The 13,046-nt window shown below is 48.8% G+C and overlaps 1 protein-coding gene across 2 annotated transcripts; it reads right to left on the bottom strand.

Moving 5' to 3' along the window:
- Window positions 1–951: 951 nt before the first annotated feature.
- On the bottom strand, window positions 952–12,592 carry LOC126537120 (uncharacterized). 2 transcript variants are annotated; one of them, XM_050184268.3, is made up of 3 exons: window positions 12,052–12,592; window positions 5,975–6,057; window positions 952–3,914 (listed from the first exon to the last, which is right to left on the bottom strand). In XM_050184268.3, the coding sequence occupies exon 3, from the start codon at window positions 3,896–3,898 to the stop codon at window positions 1,925–1,927; it is 1,974 nt and encodes a 657-aa protein (XP_050040225.2). In that variant the 5' UTR covers window positions 3,899–3,914; window positions 5,975–6,057; window positions 12,052–12,592; the 3' UTR covers window positions 952–1,924. The 2 variants fall into 2 exon arrangements, with proteins under 2 accessions (XP_050040225.2, XP_050040224.2); XM_050184267.3 differs by lacking the exon at window positions 12,052–12,592 and having other exon boundaries at window positions 5,975–8,594.
- Window positions 12,593–13,046: the final 454 nt, after the last annotated feature.

Here is a 13,046-nt window from a genome sequence, read left to right as displayed (position 1 = left end):
ATACACATGCATGCTGCATTCCATGTGAGGCGATGGTTTGGCCAAATGGTGTGTGTTAAATCCTATACAACTGAGGGCGGTGTGTAAAATTGTGTTTACTTTCATACTGTACAGCATGCAACCTCATGTAATGTTTGTTGATCCCCCACAAGAGTCACAAGTTTAACCTCACGCAATTGTGTTCATGCACTACAACCACTCGCACAAAATCATGCGGATGCACAATCTGACGCCAGTAAGCATAGACGTCACGAAGATGAATGTGATGTATGATACTTGTCGAGGAAAGAAGGGTGATAAGGCGAGTGTCACTCTACCTCGAAGGCTGCCAGCGAAGTACGACGCATGTCTAGTTATATTTAAGGATTTTGTACGTCTTGTGTCACATCGGCACATACTAATTCTGGAGGATTGGCCAAGATTAAGCGTACATTCGATGCCTACATAGCGAATGGCTAAATCGAAGAAAATCAACTTAATGAAAGAATTCATTGAACATTATGCGCTATGTTACCAATAGGTATGGAACCTTTGGAGATGCCTGCGAGCTGACAATATACTATTATGTGGATGGTGTATGCAAGATATCTTTTTTTGTTAGGCAGAGTATATGTGTGCTTACTGACACGACTTGACGGTGACTGGTTCTGTCACGAAGACTGCCCGTATGACAGATGTTTATTTTTTCTCGCCCGTTGTTGTTACATCGTCTTTAGAGTATACTCTAAAGACGATGTAACAATAACGTATAATTGGTATACCAATTATCGTGCTTGATGCGTTTGCATGGGACTTAGGGAAGCTATTACCGCAGTTGTGCCGGAAAGGGCAGAGCTAAAGACTTATAACCCATCCTATTTTTGCCAATATATACTGTCAGCTTTATGTTTGTTGCTCTTTGAAGACATTTAGGTCCCATAAGAATATGTAATGAATCATCAAATCGACTACTTTTCTGTGATGGTCTCATTTTATTGGAAGACAATTAATGCTCTCTTGATGGTGCAGAAGGCCTTCAGAGTTCAGTTTCTTCGCGTGAAAAGCTCGTTCATTGGTGACTCGGAACAACAGAGCCGTGTCGGCGACCTTTGCTCAAATACGTTTATTTACCTATTCAATTCTTTATTCAGATAACAAATGATCCTATTCATGAGCTACTCTCTGAACATACTGTCGACTATACTAGCCCATGTTTTTTTTTTTTTTTTTTTGTGCGTATCACAGACAATGCCCAGATCTGTATACTATACCTGTACGGGCTGGAACCTGCACTTATGACTGTAGATCATGGTGATAAATATGTGAATAATAAAGCAGGTAGGAATGCGCTGGATCTGGCAGTGTCGCTATTTAGCTTCTGATCGGTGTTCTTTTAATACGAACAAACACGGAATGTGGCACCCAAAACAATTATTAAACTTCGTTGGTGGCATGTCGGTGCATCTTGCTATTAATTTGCACGTACTAACCCAGTTTCGCACCGTCTTTTAGTTGATATAGCTATCGTTCTGTGGCTTTCTGGAATTACATAACCTCCATATGTTATGTCTACACGTTTGCCTATTCTCTGAGACGGCTATGGTAATAAACAAATAAAAGTAAATTTCGATACACCTTCGAAGCACACTGCAACAGTGGTTCCTGCCTACAAAAGGTAAAATGTTCATCTTTGGCTTGTCTTCGGAAACGCCGTTAAGTTGACGCGCTTTACACACGGGAGTCTTGTATCCATCAGTGATACTCTCACTCTACCCCCCCTCATCATTCATGGCCCCAGAGATTGTTTGCACACTCGCCATACGAAAAAGCGAATGCGTGCGTTGCTGAAAGGTGTCGCAACGTACATGCTATACAATACACGAGGTCCCGTCCATAGGCCTCGTTATTACTGCTTAGAACCGATGCTTCTCCACAAAAATGTTCCTCATCCCGGTCCCCTAGTGGCTTTCAGGTGCGTCCTGCAGTAGCAGAACTTGCGCATTACCGCGTCGGATATGCACTCCCCCTGACTGCCGTACCTGTTCAACCTGCTCACGTCACCGAGCACAACGTACTGTTCCGTAGGCTCGTAGTAGCGGATCGTCGCCTCCAGCAGTGCGTTGCTGGGTTTCACCATCACCGTCACCATGTAATCGAGCGGTGCGGTCACTTTCTTTCCAAGCTGCACTCCGCGGCCGATCACGTCGTGGTAGTGGCGCACGAAGCGGAGCACTTTGTCGTTGGGCTGCGACACCGTGGCGTCGATGACCTTGTCGAGCGCGAGCGGGCTGCACAGTTCGGCCCTGGGCTCCAGCTGGGAGTTGACGGCACTCACCAACGCGTGCGACGCGTTGATCACACCGGGATCGTTGACGGACACCACCGTCCTGTTCTGACAGGTGCACCAGTGCGGAAAGATGTACGCGTCGTCGCAGCTTCGGTTGAACGCGACCTCGTGGAACAGGCTGACGCCATGCATCGTCCGGTGGGGACGGTCCGGCGCGAACGAAGCCAGGTGCTGCAGCGTGGCGTGCACGTCGAACGGCGTCGTCAGACGCCGGGTGTTCGTCCGCAGCCGCGACACCGCGGTCGGGTACTGCTGCGCAAAGGCTTCTGGGAAAGCGAGGAACATGATGGGCATGCGCTCTTCGAGCTTGCCCACGTACGTCGAGCGTATGGGTCCGAAGCGCAAGCCGTGGTCGCTGAAGAACACGAGCAGCGTGTTCTTGAGCGCGCCGCTGCCGTGCAGGCGCTCGAGGAGGCGCACCGAGGGCGCGTCGGCGTATCCGGCGTTGTTGAGGCTGTCGTGAGTGAGGCGAGCCACGAACGCGAAGCCGAAGTGGGGGCGCGACTCGCACGCCTCGACGAAGTCGGCGAGGTAGTCGAACACGACCTCCATCTCCATCTTGGAGCCCCAGCAGTGACGGCCCGCTTTGGAGCGCACGGCCGAGTTCTCCGTGGCCAGGCACAGCGGTCTCAAGTAGTAGTCGGCAGGCGGTTTCGCGAAACCGTGTTTGAGGTAGTTGAAAGTGGCTATGCTAGGCGCGTCTTCGGCGAACAGCGAGCGGTACCCCCTCTTGGCGAAATCTTTCCACACGAAGTCCAACCCGTCGAAAGTGAACCTGGAGAGGCTTTCGTTCCAATAGTACTCCAGGAAATGTCCCGTCAGCAGCGCCACTATGTTCGGGAACGTGTTGTCGCCGATCTTGGTGTAACCGTGAAGCTGCACGGCACCAAGAACGTCCTTCAGGAACGCCTTGGTCCTCGGCATGTGCCTTTCGAAGTTGAGGTTGGATATCGAGTCCACTCCCACCATGAGCACGTTCAACCTCGCCGCCTCCGAATTCCCGGAGGTCTCTTGGAGTCGCTCGAGCCTGCGCTCCAGCTCCGGCGACACCGGCACGAGGGGCACGTGTTGCACGAGCACCTCCTGGTGGTTGTGGAAGCAGTTGACGATGGCGTGGTGCACCTTCAGGGGCTGGTCGAAGGTCAGCTGCCTCGGAGCGCTCAGGTTGTAGCGATCGTCGGCCACGTGCGCCGGGGCTTTGGGGTTCCTGAAGACCTCCCTGTAGGTGCACTTGACCTGCGAGCGCTTGAGCTTGTAGTAACGCCAGAGGAGAGCGTCGTCCGCGACCAGCACTGCGTTGGGACGCACGCGTAGGAAGGTGGGTTTACCGGGGCACACGAAGTCGGCCACCTTGCGGTACAGGTGGGCCACGCTGGGGTCGAACGGGTCCCATGCGGGGATGTGGCACTCTGGAGTGCGGATCAGGTAGCCGCTGGCCTCGAGGTCCTCGTCTTCTTCCGAGCGCGCCGACTTCCACCAGCTGAGCCAGGGCAGCACGGTCGTGTAGCGCGATAGGAACAGGAAACACAGGGCGCCCAGAGCAGTGGTCAGTGCGAAGGCCCGACGCATCATGCGCTCTCCTCAGGACCTGCATAGCGAGAACACGCTTTCGCTAAACACGCCGACCCATGAAACGTTAATGCGGAATGCATGCTTATATTTTTGCTGTGTTCAAAATTAAGTTTCCGGGTTATTCGTTGTAAACCCACGATCTGATATGAGGCACGGCGTAGTGGGGGACCCCGGACTAATTTTTGCCACCTGAGTTTCTTTAGCGGGCACATAAATCTACACGACCTTTTCTTGCAATTTGCCCCACCTAAATGTAGCCACCGCGCCCATGGATCGAACCCCCAACTTGGAGCTCAGCAGAGCAATGCCATAGCCCAGTAAGCTAAAGCCGCGGGTGCAATTCTGCTGCCTCTGACACTTCCAGGACCTTTTGCTCTATATGTATTTAAGTGGATGTTGGTCCCTTCATATGTAAGACGTTGACCTCATTTTTTTCTGCTTGAACGTGTTAGATATTCGCTGCGACACGGCAAGAATACAGCTGCAGCCTTCCAAAAGTTCACGAATGTTACTTATAAGATCCGAATGAGGTCCCTCATGAGTGTCAGGCCACAAAACACAGCGCTCGTGGAAGTGCAAGCGAGGTCTTTATTAGATTCACCGCCTACCCAGAGAGATATGGCTCGCTTGAACAAAAAAAGCAACTCTTGCACTAAATGCGCCTGTAAAATAATTTACACCCTAAAAGTGAAAAAGGGTGTAAATGTGTCTATAACTCACACCCTTAGGGTGTTATCTATATAATGGACACCCTAAGGATGTGAGTTATAGACACATTTACACCCTTTTTCACTTTGTAGGGTGTAAATTATTTTACAGTGTACTCGCGTCTACTCATACTCGTGCACTAAGGCGCGCACACGCCTTTCTGCACGTTGGCGCATTAGCACTTTAGTGTGAACACTGCGCGAAACGAATATCTCAGGACGTGACATGGCAGATGTATTAGAACTAGTGTTCTCACATTATATTACTGCATCGTCAAGTGAGGTGTTCCTATGCAACGTAATGAAAGTAAGAATGCTTCGTTTATGTAAAATATGTCTCGATTTCTTACAGATTTTTAACACAGCATCACGATTTCATTGCAACTCCTTGCATCACTTCGTTACGAGACATTTATTCACGAATAAATACCTTGTGTGTGCTTTGCAAAGGTTGGCGCCTATGCGTTATTCAATGCTTGCTTTTGTAAGATCTGGCGTGGTGCGTCGGCGGCACTTTTCGCGTGCTCTTACGGGTTTCTTTCAGGCTTAGAAAAGACATTTATGTAGCCCGTATGTGCGAGTCTTTCATCTATTAGAACCTACTTGTTTACCCGACAGATGAAGTTATTGTAACTTGACGTGTTTGAATAAGGCGACTGTCCCCAGCATATTTTATCTTGCATCAGATGACATTGTGACAGGTTTCGTCATACTGTTCGGTTCTCTTGCACGAGTTGACCCCTTTTTCAAATTTCGCTTGAACATCTGTACAGACGAAGCACTATGCACCTCTGGAATAAGATTCAAATGAAGGCTCTGGCCTTCTTTTGAACCCCTTCAAGGAAACCTGGTGAATTAGTTACTCAGCTTGCTCTCGCAACAGCTATCGCGCCTAAGATGCTTTTAAATACACATGTTCAGTTTGTAAATAAGCCACCGTATTGCTCTTTCGATATGCATCTTAATAGGAGATTATTTTTCGCCTGAAATTACCTTGGCCTTGTGTTACAGACTAAATGGGCACACAATCACACTTTCACGCAGTAATTATATACCGGCTGATTCGAAAAAGAGATACCTGAACGTTTTCTCGTTATATATATATATATATATATATATGTAGCAACAACTTCTGGGGCGAAATGCGAAAACACCCGTGTACTTAGATTTAGGGGCACGTTAAATACGGCGCGCCTCATAATCAGATCGTAGTTTTGGCACGTAAAACCTCGTAGTTTAACAACTGCTGAACGTTGACTTTATTTCGTGATCCACAACTGCTTATTTTTTCGCCGTTAACAGCGATGAACGTGGCAGTATATCGCAAACAGAATCGCACACAAATCACGCGTCACGAAATTTCACTCACGTATGGCAGCGAAGTGCCGTTTCCGCGGGCGTCGGTTCGGTGTCCAGGATCAGTTGGAGACGTCCTCCTCTCTTCCTTACGTTCTGCGCATGGCGACACAAAAGTGCGTGAGGGATCCATGCCAGAGAACAGAGGGCTTCGTCGATGCATCCCATCTCCCGACCGAAGTCGCGTGCTTTGCATGCAACGGCTGCTTCGCACGGAGCGCGCGTCGCCGATCGTTCTTCTATTGGGTCGGGGCGCGTTCGCCCGGCGCAACCTCGACCACGAACTGCCGCACCTCCGGCGATGATGCGGAGTGATATCCGGCCGTTGTGAGGGGGCCAACATTGTCCGGGCATCACTGTCAAAGTGTTCGGCTCTGCACCTGCCAGGCGTTCCGAGCAGTCGGCGTTCTCCCTATGTATATAGATATAATAAAGCCAGACAGATGCAAATGGTGGTACGTTTATTGTCGCCCTGAGAGTTTTACGATTCTTATTTGTCAGGCCGCGCGTTGGCTGTTCCTTACAATAGGCGCTATCGAAGTTGTCTATGGTTTACGCGTTTTCGCGAACATGTGTGCTGAAGCCACTTCTCGCCACTCACGCAAGGTTCTCTTGGTGCTACAAATTGTTTTTTTTATTATTATTATGATTGATTCAAGTGCGTCTTGGAGTTGGACCTTAATGACGCCAGCTTATCCCCTGTGACACGCAATTAAGTAGCGCCTGTTTACGACATTTTTCTATAGTTTATTTCGTCGTTCTGCGCATTAGTAGGTTGTAATGCCACACCGACTTTGTTCCGTACCGCGTTCCACGCCGTATCGAATTCGCGCCACGCTTTTGCATGCTCTTATCCGTTCTTTTTTTTAAATCGCTGCGTTGTCAACGAACATCAGATTACTGAGGGCAACGCATTTGAAATTTCGATACCCATTCCTTCTTTTCGATAAACGTATACTTCACCTCGCGGCCCTGGCGACAGGCATTACCTTCGAAGCCATCAGCTTAGAAGGAAACGGGTGTTACATCGTTGTTCGACCTCTAAACCTTTATGAAAACATCACTGCGGCTCGCGTTGTCGCCATTTTTCACGTCTAAAAAAAAGCCATAATGTGTACGAGTAACATTATTGGCATTCTGAGCTTGAATACGTATGATGCAACCGTGCAAGCGGCCGCCAAAATTATACAATTTGTGACATAATGTATTTGCATGCATTTGAGCAACTTCCGGGTAACCAGGGCCGAATCAAGCGTAATATCGTAGCACGTTTAATGTCCAGAATTTGTTGTTTGCTATCCGGCTTCATTGCTCTATACCTCGAAGGATACATTATATATACCAACGCGTGTGTGTTCGGTTTCGTCCACAAACACTGGCGCGAAATAATACACAATATAAAATAAAAAGATAACCGCGCGAGTGTTTGCGGAGTGTAACTGTTTTACAGATGGAACGTTTCTCAACTATATGAAAGAAAAAAAAGAAGTGATTGAATAACGTGCTTTTGTGCAAGGAACCAAGCAGAAGCGCTTTTCAAACGGCCTGGGTCGGGAAATTCTACTATTCAATTGGGGAAAAAGTGAATTGGTTTGTTGAAATGTTTTCGGGGCCGCTGCGCCGATAAGCGCATATATACGTATAGCGGAGGAGTGGACTCGCGCATTTCAATTAGGGCGATGACGTCATGGGAATCGCGGTGATCTCCGTGGAACTTATTTATGCTCAGTCCCGAGGTTAGGTACAGCCTTGTAAATGACGCCGCTTGCTTCCTTATGTTAATTCGTTTTGCTGTCCCGTTTTTCGCTGTTGGCCAAAAGCCAGCGGTCTCGCCTTGTGGTAGAATCGTAAACGTCGCACTCCTTTCACTTCTGCGTAAGGGCTTTGTTTCTTTTTTTACTTTTCCTCCTTTCATTTTTTTCGTTCTTCGCAAGACGCGCTTTTTGTTTACCGGAATCATTGGCCTAACCGGTCTAATTGCCGTTACGTTCAAAGAGCTTCGCTTAAACGGAAGAGTACTCGTTGAACTGGATACACGTTGACCTTGAAAAACTTGCAGCCTTCGTGGCTGCCGCGCACATGTCGTAGAAAGCATTATATGTTTCGTTAGAACGCGATTTAGAGTATTGACGCCCTTACGTCAAATAATCAAAAGGTCATGCCGAAGAAGAAAATACACGTAGGTCTGGTCGAGGCCCAGCGGGCGTGCACGTTGAACTATGATTTTGCGCGTTTCCGTTGCCGTGTATTGAAAAGTGACCGGCGGGATATGCTGCCAGTGTTCACCTGTCTGTGGAACGCATACGCAACGGAAACTTATACCTTGACCGTGAAACGCTAAATATTTGTGGCGGGAGGCAGCGAGAACGCGCTAGCAAAAGATGTACGTTGTTTATAATTCTTATAGTTTGTCCTTATAAAGCCCTCCGCCTTTCCTCTTTCCTTTTCTCTTTCTCTCGTTCTCTTCTGCAGTACGTGCACTGTAGGCTTCAAGAAAGGCTTCGTAAATGTACCGGTGAAATTAAACTAAACATGATTAGGGTAGAATGCGAAAGCTTTTGGAGCGTGTGCTGATGCGGGATGGCATGGTTACAGATCAGCAATGTGAGGCCCCCCCCCCATTGCAAAACAGCAGTTAAAAAAAAATTGGGCATAAGTAGGAGGCCTACTACTTCCAACTTCTCCAGTCAAGCCCCGTTGAGCCCTGTCTGCCTATTGGCCCATGGATATATTACCTGGCACCAAGAGAAATTCCCCGGAAACTGCTTTAACATGGGAAACAGGACAGGGAATTGGAGGCTGGCGTTGCCTCTTGACCTTTATATAATTTCATAATTGCCCCCCCACACACACACACAAAGTGGCGGGTGATGACTATTTTCAGGAACACAAATGTTTATTTTCTTCGCATATTCATGCTTGGCTAAGTTGTATGCATGCACGCTTCCCACAAATTATTTCGCAGACTTCGGGTTATGGCGAAAACGTGTGCTATAGGAAGAGCGGTTTTATATATGCCCTCGATAAGCGTAGGTTGAAACCTAAGCTTAGCGTTCGATTGCAGATTACAAATATTCAAAGAGCGCACGAGCAAGAAACATATAGGGAAATGAGGCTCACGAACCATACCGGGTGTCCCGCGTAACTTGTGCCAAATTAAAAAAAAAAAAAAGAAGAGTATATATGCAGCTGGGCAGTACCAAAGTAATGTTGTTTGCGGTCGCTTTGAGGAAGTCACTTTTTTTTTGCCTTATTACAGTATTAGTTATTAATTATTATTTACGTCTCAAATATTATAGTCAGAGCAAAGTTGTCAATAAGAAAATTGTAGGCCACCATGAAAAATTTCCGATCCATGTTTCTGTTGCTCAATACGTGCTACATAAATGTTTCTTTTTTCAGGCGTTAAATAAAGCCCGCAAAACACGGAACAATTGCCGCGCGACCAGTTGCGCGGAAACATTTCGCGTGCTCTTACGAGCTTCTTTCAGTCTTAGAAAAAACATTCGTGTAGCCCATATGTGCGAGTCTAATGAGGCCTAATTATGGCCCATGTACAATGAAGAGCATTTTATTCCCTCACGGTTGCATGAACCATTAAAGGTATGCATCTCGTATAAATCCGTGAGCTGCGAGGCGTACTTTGCGTCTTGTGCTGTAGCGAATACGTGTTTCAATGCAGTTCATATAATGGTTTCCTACGGATAATGGTTTCCCACGAATAATGGTTTCCCACGAATAATGGTTTCCTGCTAGAAGCTGACGTCAACGTAATACTCTGATCGGGCTTCGATATATGCATGACTGTGGCCAGAGGAACACGTCCTCTGCGCATCATTGCGTACGTCTTTGTATTCATGCGGAGTGGAATGGTACAGGCAAATTGGGATCCTGGTGAACCTCTTGGCCTGGTATAGTACAACAGAAAGATGGATTGGGAATTTTTCATGGTGGCGTACAGTTTTATGATTGACAAGAATGCTCTGATTACGATATGTGAGAAGTTATTTATTAATAATTATTAATTATGCAATTAGGCGAAATACAAAATATTGACTGCCTAAACATTACCTTGGTTCCGTCCAGCTAGGTGGTACTTGGTACTAGCATATTTTTAAAGGGACACTAAAGGAAAGTATAAAGTCGAACTAGATGGACCGAGTATCCGTCTAGGAGTCTTTCATCGTTTTCTGCATGCCAATATATCGATTTTATGCCTAGGACATTGACGTTGAATGTCCCGCTGCTGCTTCTCAATTCGAACTGCCCGCGCCAAAGCGGAGGACTGGACGTCATCTCTATGCCATTGTTGTGTCTTTTGCAGGTGCAGGCTCTTTATTTAGCTCGTTATACGAAGCGTAGTGCTTGGCGGATGTAGGTGTTTAGCTTTCGTGAGTCACTCCGGGACTCTGCTTGGTTTCAGGTTACCAGTTACGGTCGGTCACTTGAGTCTCCACTGCCTGAGCTGGCAGGGCAGTCAATTGCCACACGTTGCCGTCTCGGCCGTTATAAACAGAGAAAAGCGATATCATTCGCAGTGGCGGATCGCTTCCGCTCTCCGTGAATCATAGGTGCTGACGCGACACGTAAGAGGTACCACAGTCGTCAACAGATGGCGCGCCTCTGATTTTCTATTCTCCTCATTTTCTCGCTCATAAAAGCTCTGTTTTTATTATAAATGAACAATTCGTTATTACAGCTGGAAGCATAATCTTTCAACCTAGCTCGACGTAATAGTTGCCTTTAGTGTCTCTTTAAATTTTGGTACAATTTGCAAGGGACACCACACCGTGGCCGGCTTCCCACACATCGCACACATCCACTTCTTTTCACTTTGGCACTAAATTAAATTATGGGGTTTTACGTGCTAAAACCACTTTCTGATTATGAGGCACGCCGTAGTGGAGGACTCCGGAAATTTCGACCACCTGGGGCTCTTTAACGTGCACCTAAATCGAAGTACACGGATGTTTTCGCATTTCGCCCCCATCGAAATGCGGCCGCCGTGGCCGGGATTCGATCCCGCGACCTCGTGCTCAGCAGCCCAACACCACAGCCACTGAGCAACCGCGGCGGGTACTTTGGCACTCCCAATGCTCACCCAGTAAAAAAGAAGCAAGAGAAAAGTAAAGCGTTCGTCCGCAACGGCTCATCCCAAAAACGGAAGTCACGGAGCTACACATCTTTCCGAGCGGTCTTAGTCAGGAATGGTGAAGCAGCGCGAACGACACGTGGGGAAGCAAGACGTAAGACCCACACAGGCGGCTAACTAACCAACTTCGCTTCAGTGTGTGTGTGCGCGCGAGTCGAATGAGCTCCTGGCGTGTGCCTTATGCAACCATACGTCCAGGTCTTCTTTCGCTCTACTTTACCGTTCCGAATGTCGACCCACCTAGCTACCCTTAGCCGGTGTCCTCCGCGCAATGATAGCGACGTTGGGTCGTAGCGCCCAAGCGGTACTTTCATTGAAGTTGCTTCTTCGGTCGTTCGCTACAAGCAAAACGTGCGGCCTCGTTGACGATGCGACATTGTGGCGCTTGCAGGTGAAGCGCAATATGTCACGCAAATGCAGTGGCTCTAGCAAACACGCAGACACTAAAGCACGACTGCCCGACAGTTCGCGGTTGCTCAGCCCTTAGATGCCAGGTTGAATATGATTCAATCAATTGTCTCGAACTTGTTAGTAACGCTTCGAAATTGTACGAACACAGTTTGAAACAAGGCCAGCACAGGCGATTATTATAGCCGCCCTCACCGCCAGTCGTAGGGAGAATGCCTTGCCACACTCGGGCCATACACGCCTTAGAGGGTCAATGCGCCCGTCTGAGAAGGTTCCTTAGTAAACCGCCAAATGCAACGGCAATAAACAACTTCTGGGGCAGTGGGTACAGTGACGCTCCCAAACGCAGCGCAACTTGTTCGAGAATCGAGTTGTGCTTATACGCGCAGAGAAAAACAAAGGAAGTGAATAGCGAACGGTCCGCGGCTGTCCACGAAAAGTTGTGAGGCTAAGTTCAGTGGAACGAATAGTTTTTTGAATTCGAATTCGGCAACGCTGCCAACAACCGTGCACGGTTATCACGAGCCCACCTCTCCCTCGGTAACGACGATGACGGTGCACGATGCGTTGAAGAGCTCCCAGTAGCTGCTTGCCTGCCTGTCCGTCCGTGCGTCCGTCAAAGAAGACGCCGTCAGTGACGAACCTCAGAGCAAGGAGAACACACGTCTTCCTGGAGCGTACGCATTCTGAAGCTGCAGTGTCTAGATGCGGCGGCTGCGGCGGCTGCGACCAGCTGAGCCGAGGAGCGTACAGCGTCGTCGACGCAAGAATGGCGGATGGGGGTGCTCCTTGCGGGCACTCCGCGGCTGCTTCGCCGGCCGGGGACTGAGACCTCGAGTTCGTCGTTGACGCTCCCGGCGCGCCGGCGCTGGCGGCGGCGGCGGCGTTGTTGCGAGGTGCGGCCTCGGCGGGGCTGCTGGGATGCGGATCTCCGCGGCAGAGCGCGCACGGCGCGGGCCCGTCGCGAAGCCGCCATCGATCCGAGCCCGGGGAGCGGAGCGGATCGATCCGCGTTTCAGGAAAAGACTCCGCTCGCGTGCCGGTGGGAGCGAGAGCACGCGCTTCTTTGGAGCGTTTCTTCGCTTGACATCTCTCCTCCCTCGAGCTGTATAGGTGCGCACGCGGGGACATTTGCATCCTCCGAGTGAAATTTCGTTGGCGATCAAATCCTTCTGGACTGTCCGGCTCGAGTCTCTCCAGAAGGAGCGCCTTTTCGTTTCGCGTTCGACGATTATTGTTGTTGCCTTGGCTGTCAGCGAGGAAGGGTTGAGGATTCTTATATATCTTCGCACATTGCCCCCCTGATCGAGGCGACGTAGTGTGCCTTTCGTTGCCGATCGTATATCTTGTCGATGCCCACCGTTGGCGTTGCGATGAATGAATGAATGAATGAATGAATGAATGAATGAATGAATGAATGAATGAATGAATGAATGAATCTTTATTCGTATTGTATGTAGCAGAAGAAGCGTGACTCTACAGCCAAGTGAATATGTGATCAACGCTTTCGAGCTTGCAAGTTTGC

Source organism: Dermacentor andersoni, chromosome 4 (assembly GCF_023375885.2).
Source record: "Dermacentor andersoni chromosome 4, qqDerAnde1_hic_scaffold, whole genome shotgun sequence".
Taxonomy (NCBI): Eukaryota; Metazoa; Arthropoda; class Arachnida; order Ixodida; family Ixodidae; genus Dermacentor; species Dermacentor andersoni.
This window is presented reverse-complemented; position numbering and strand designations above follow the sequence as displayed.

Excerpts from the sequence above, each read along its gene's own strand:
- LOC126537120 (XM_050184268.3), bottom strand. The coding sequence starts at position 3,898 with ATGATGCGTCGGGCCTTCGCACTGACCACTGCTCTGGGCGCCCTGTGT.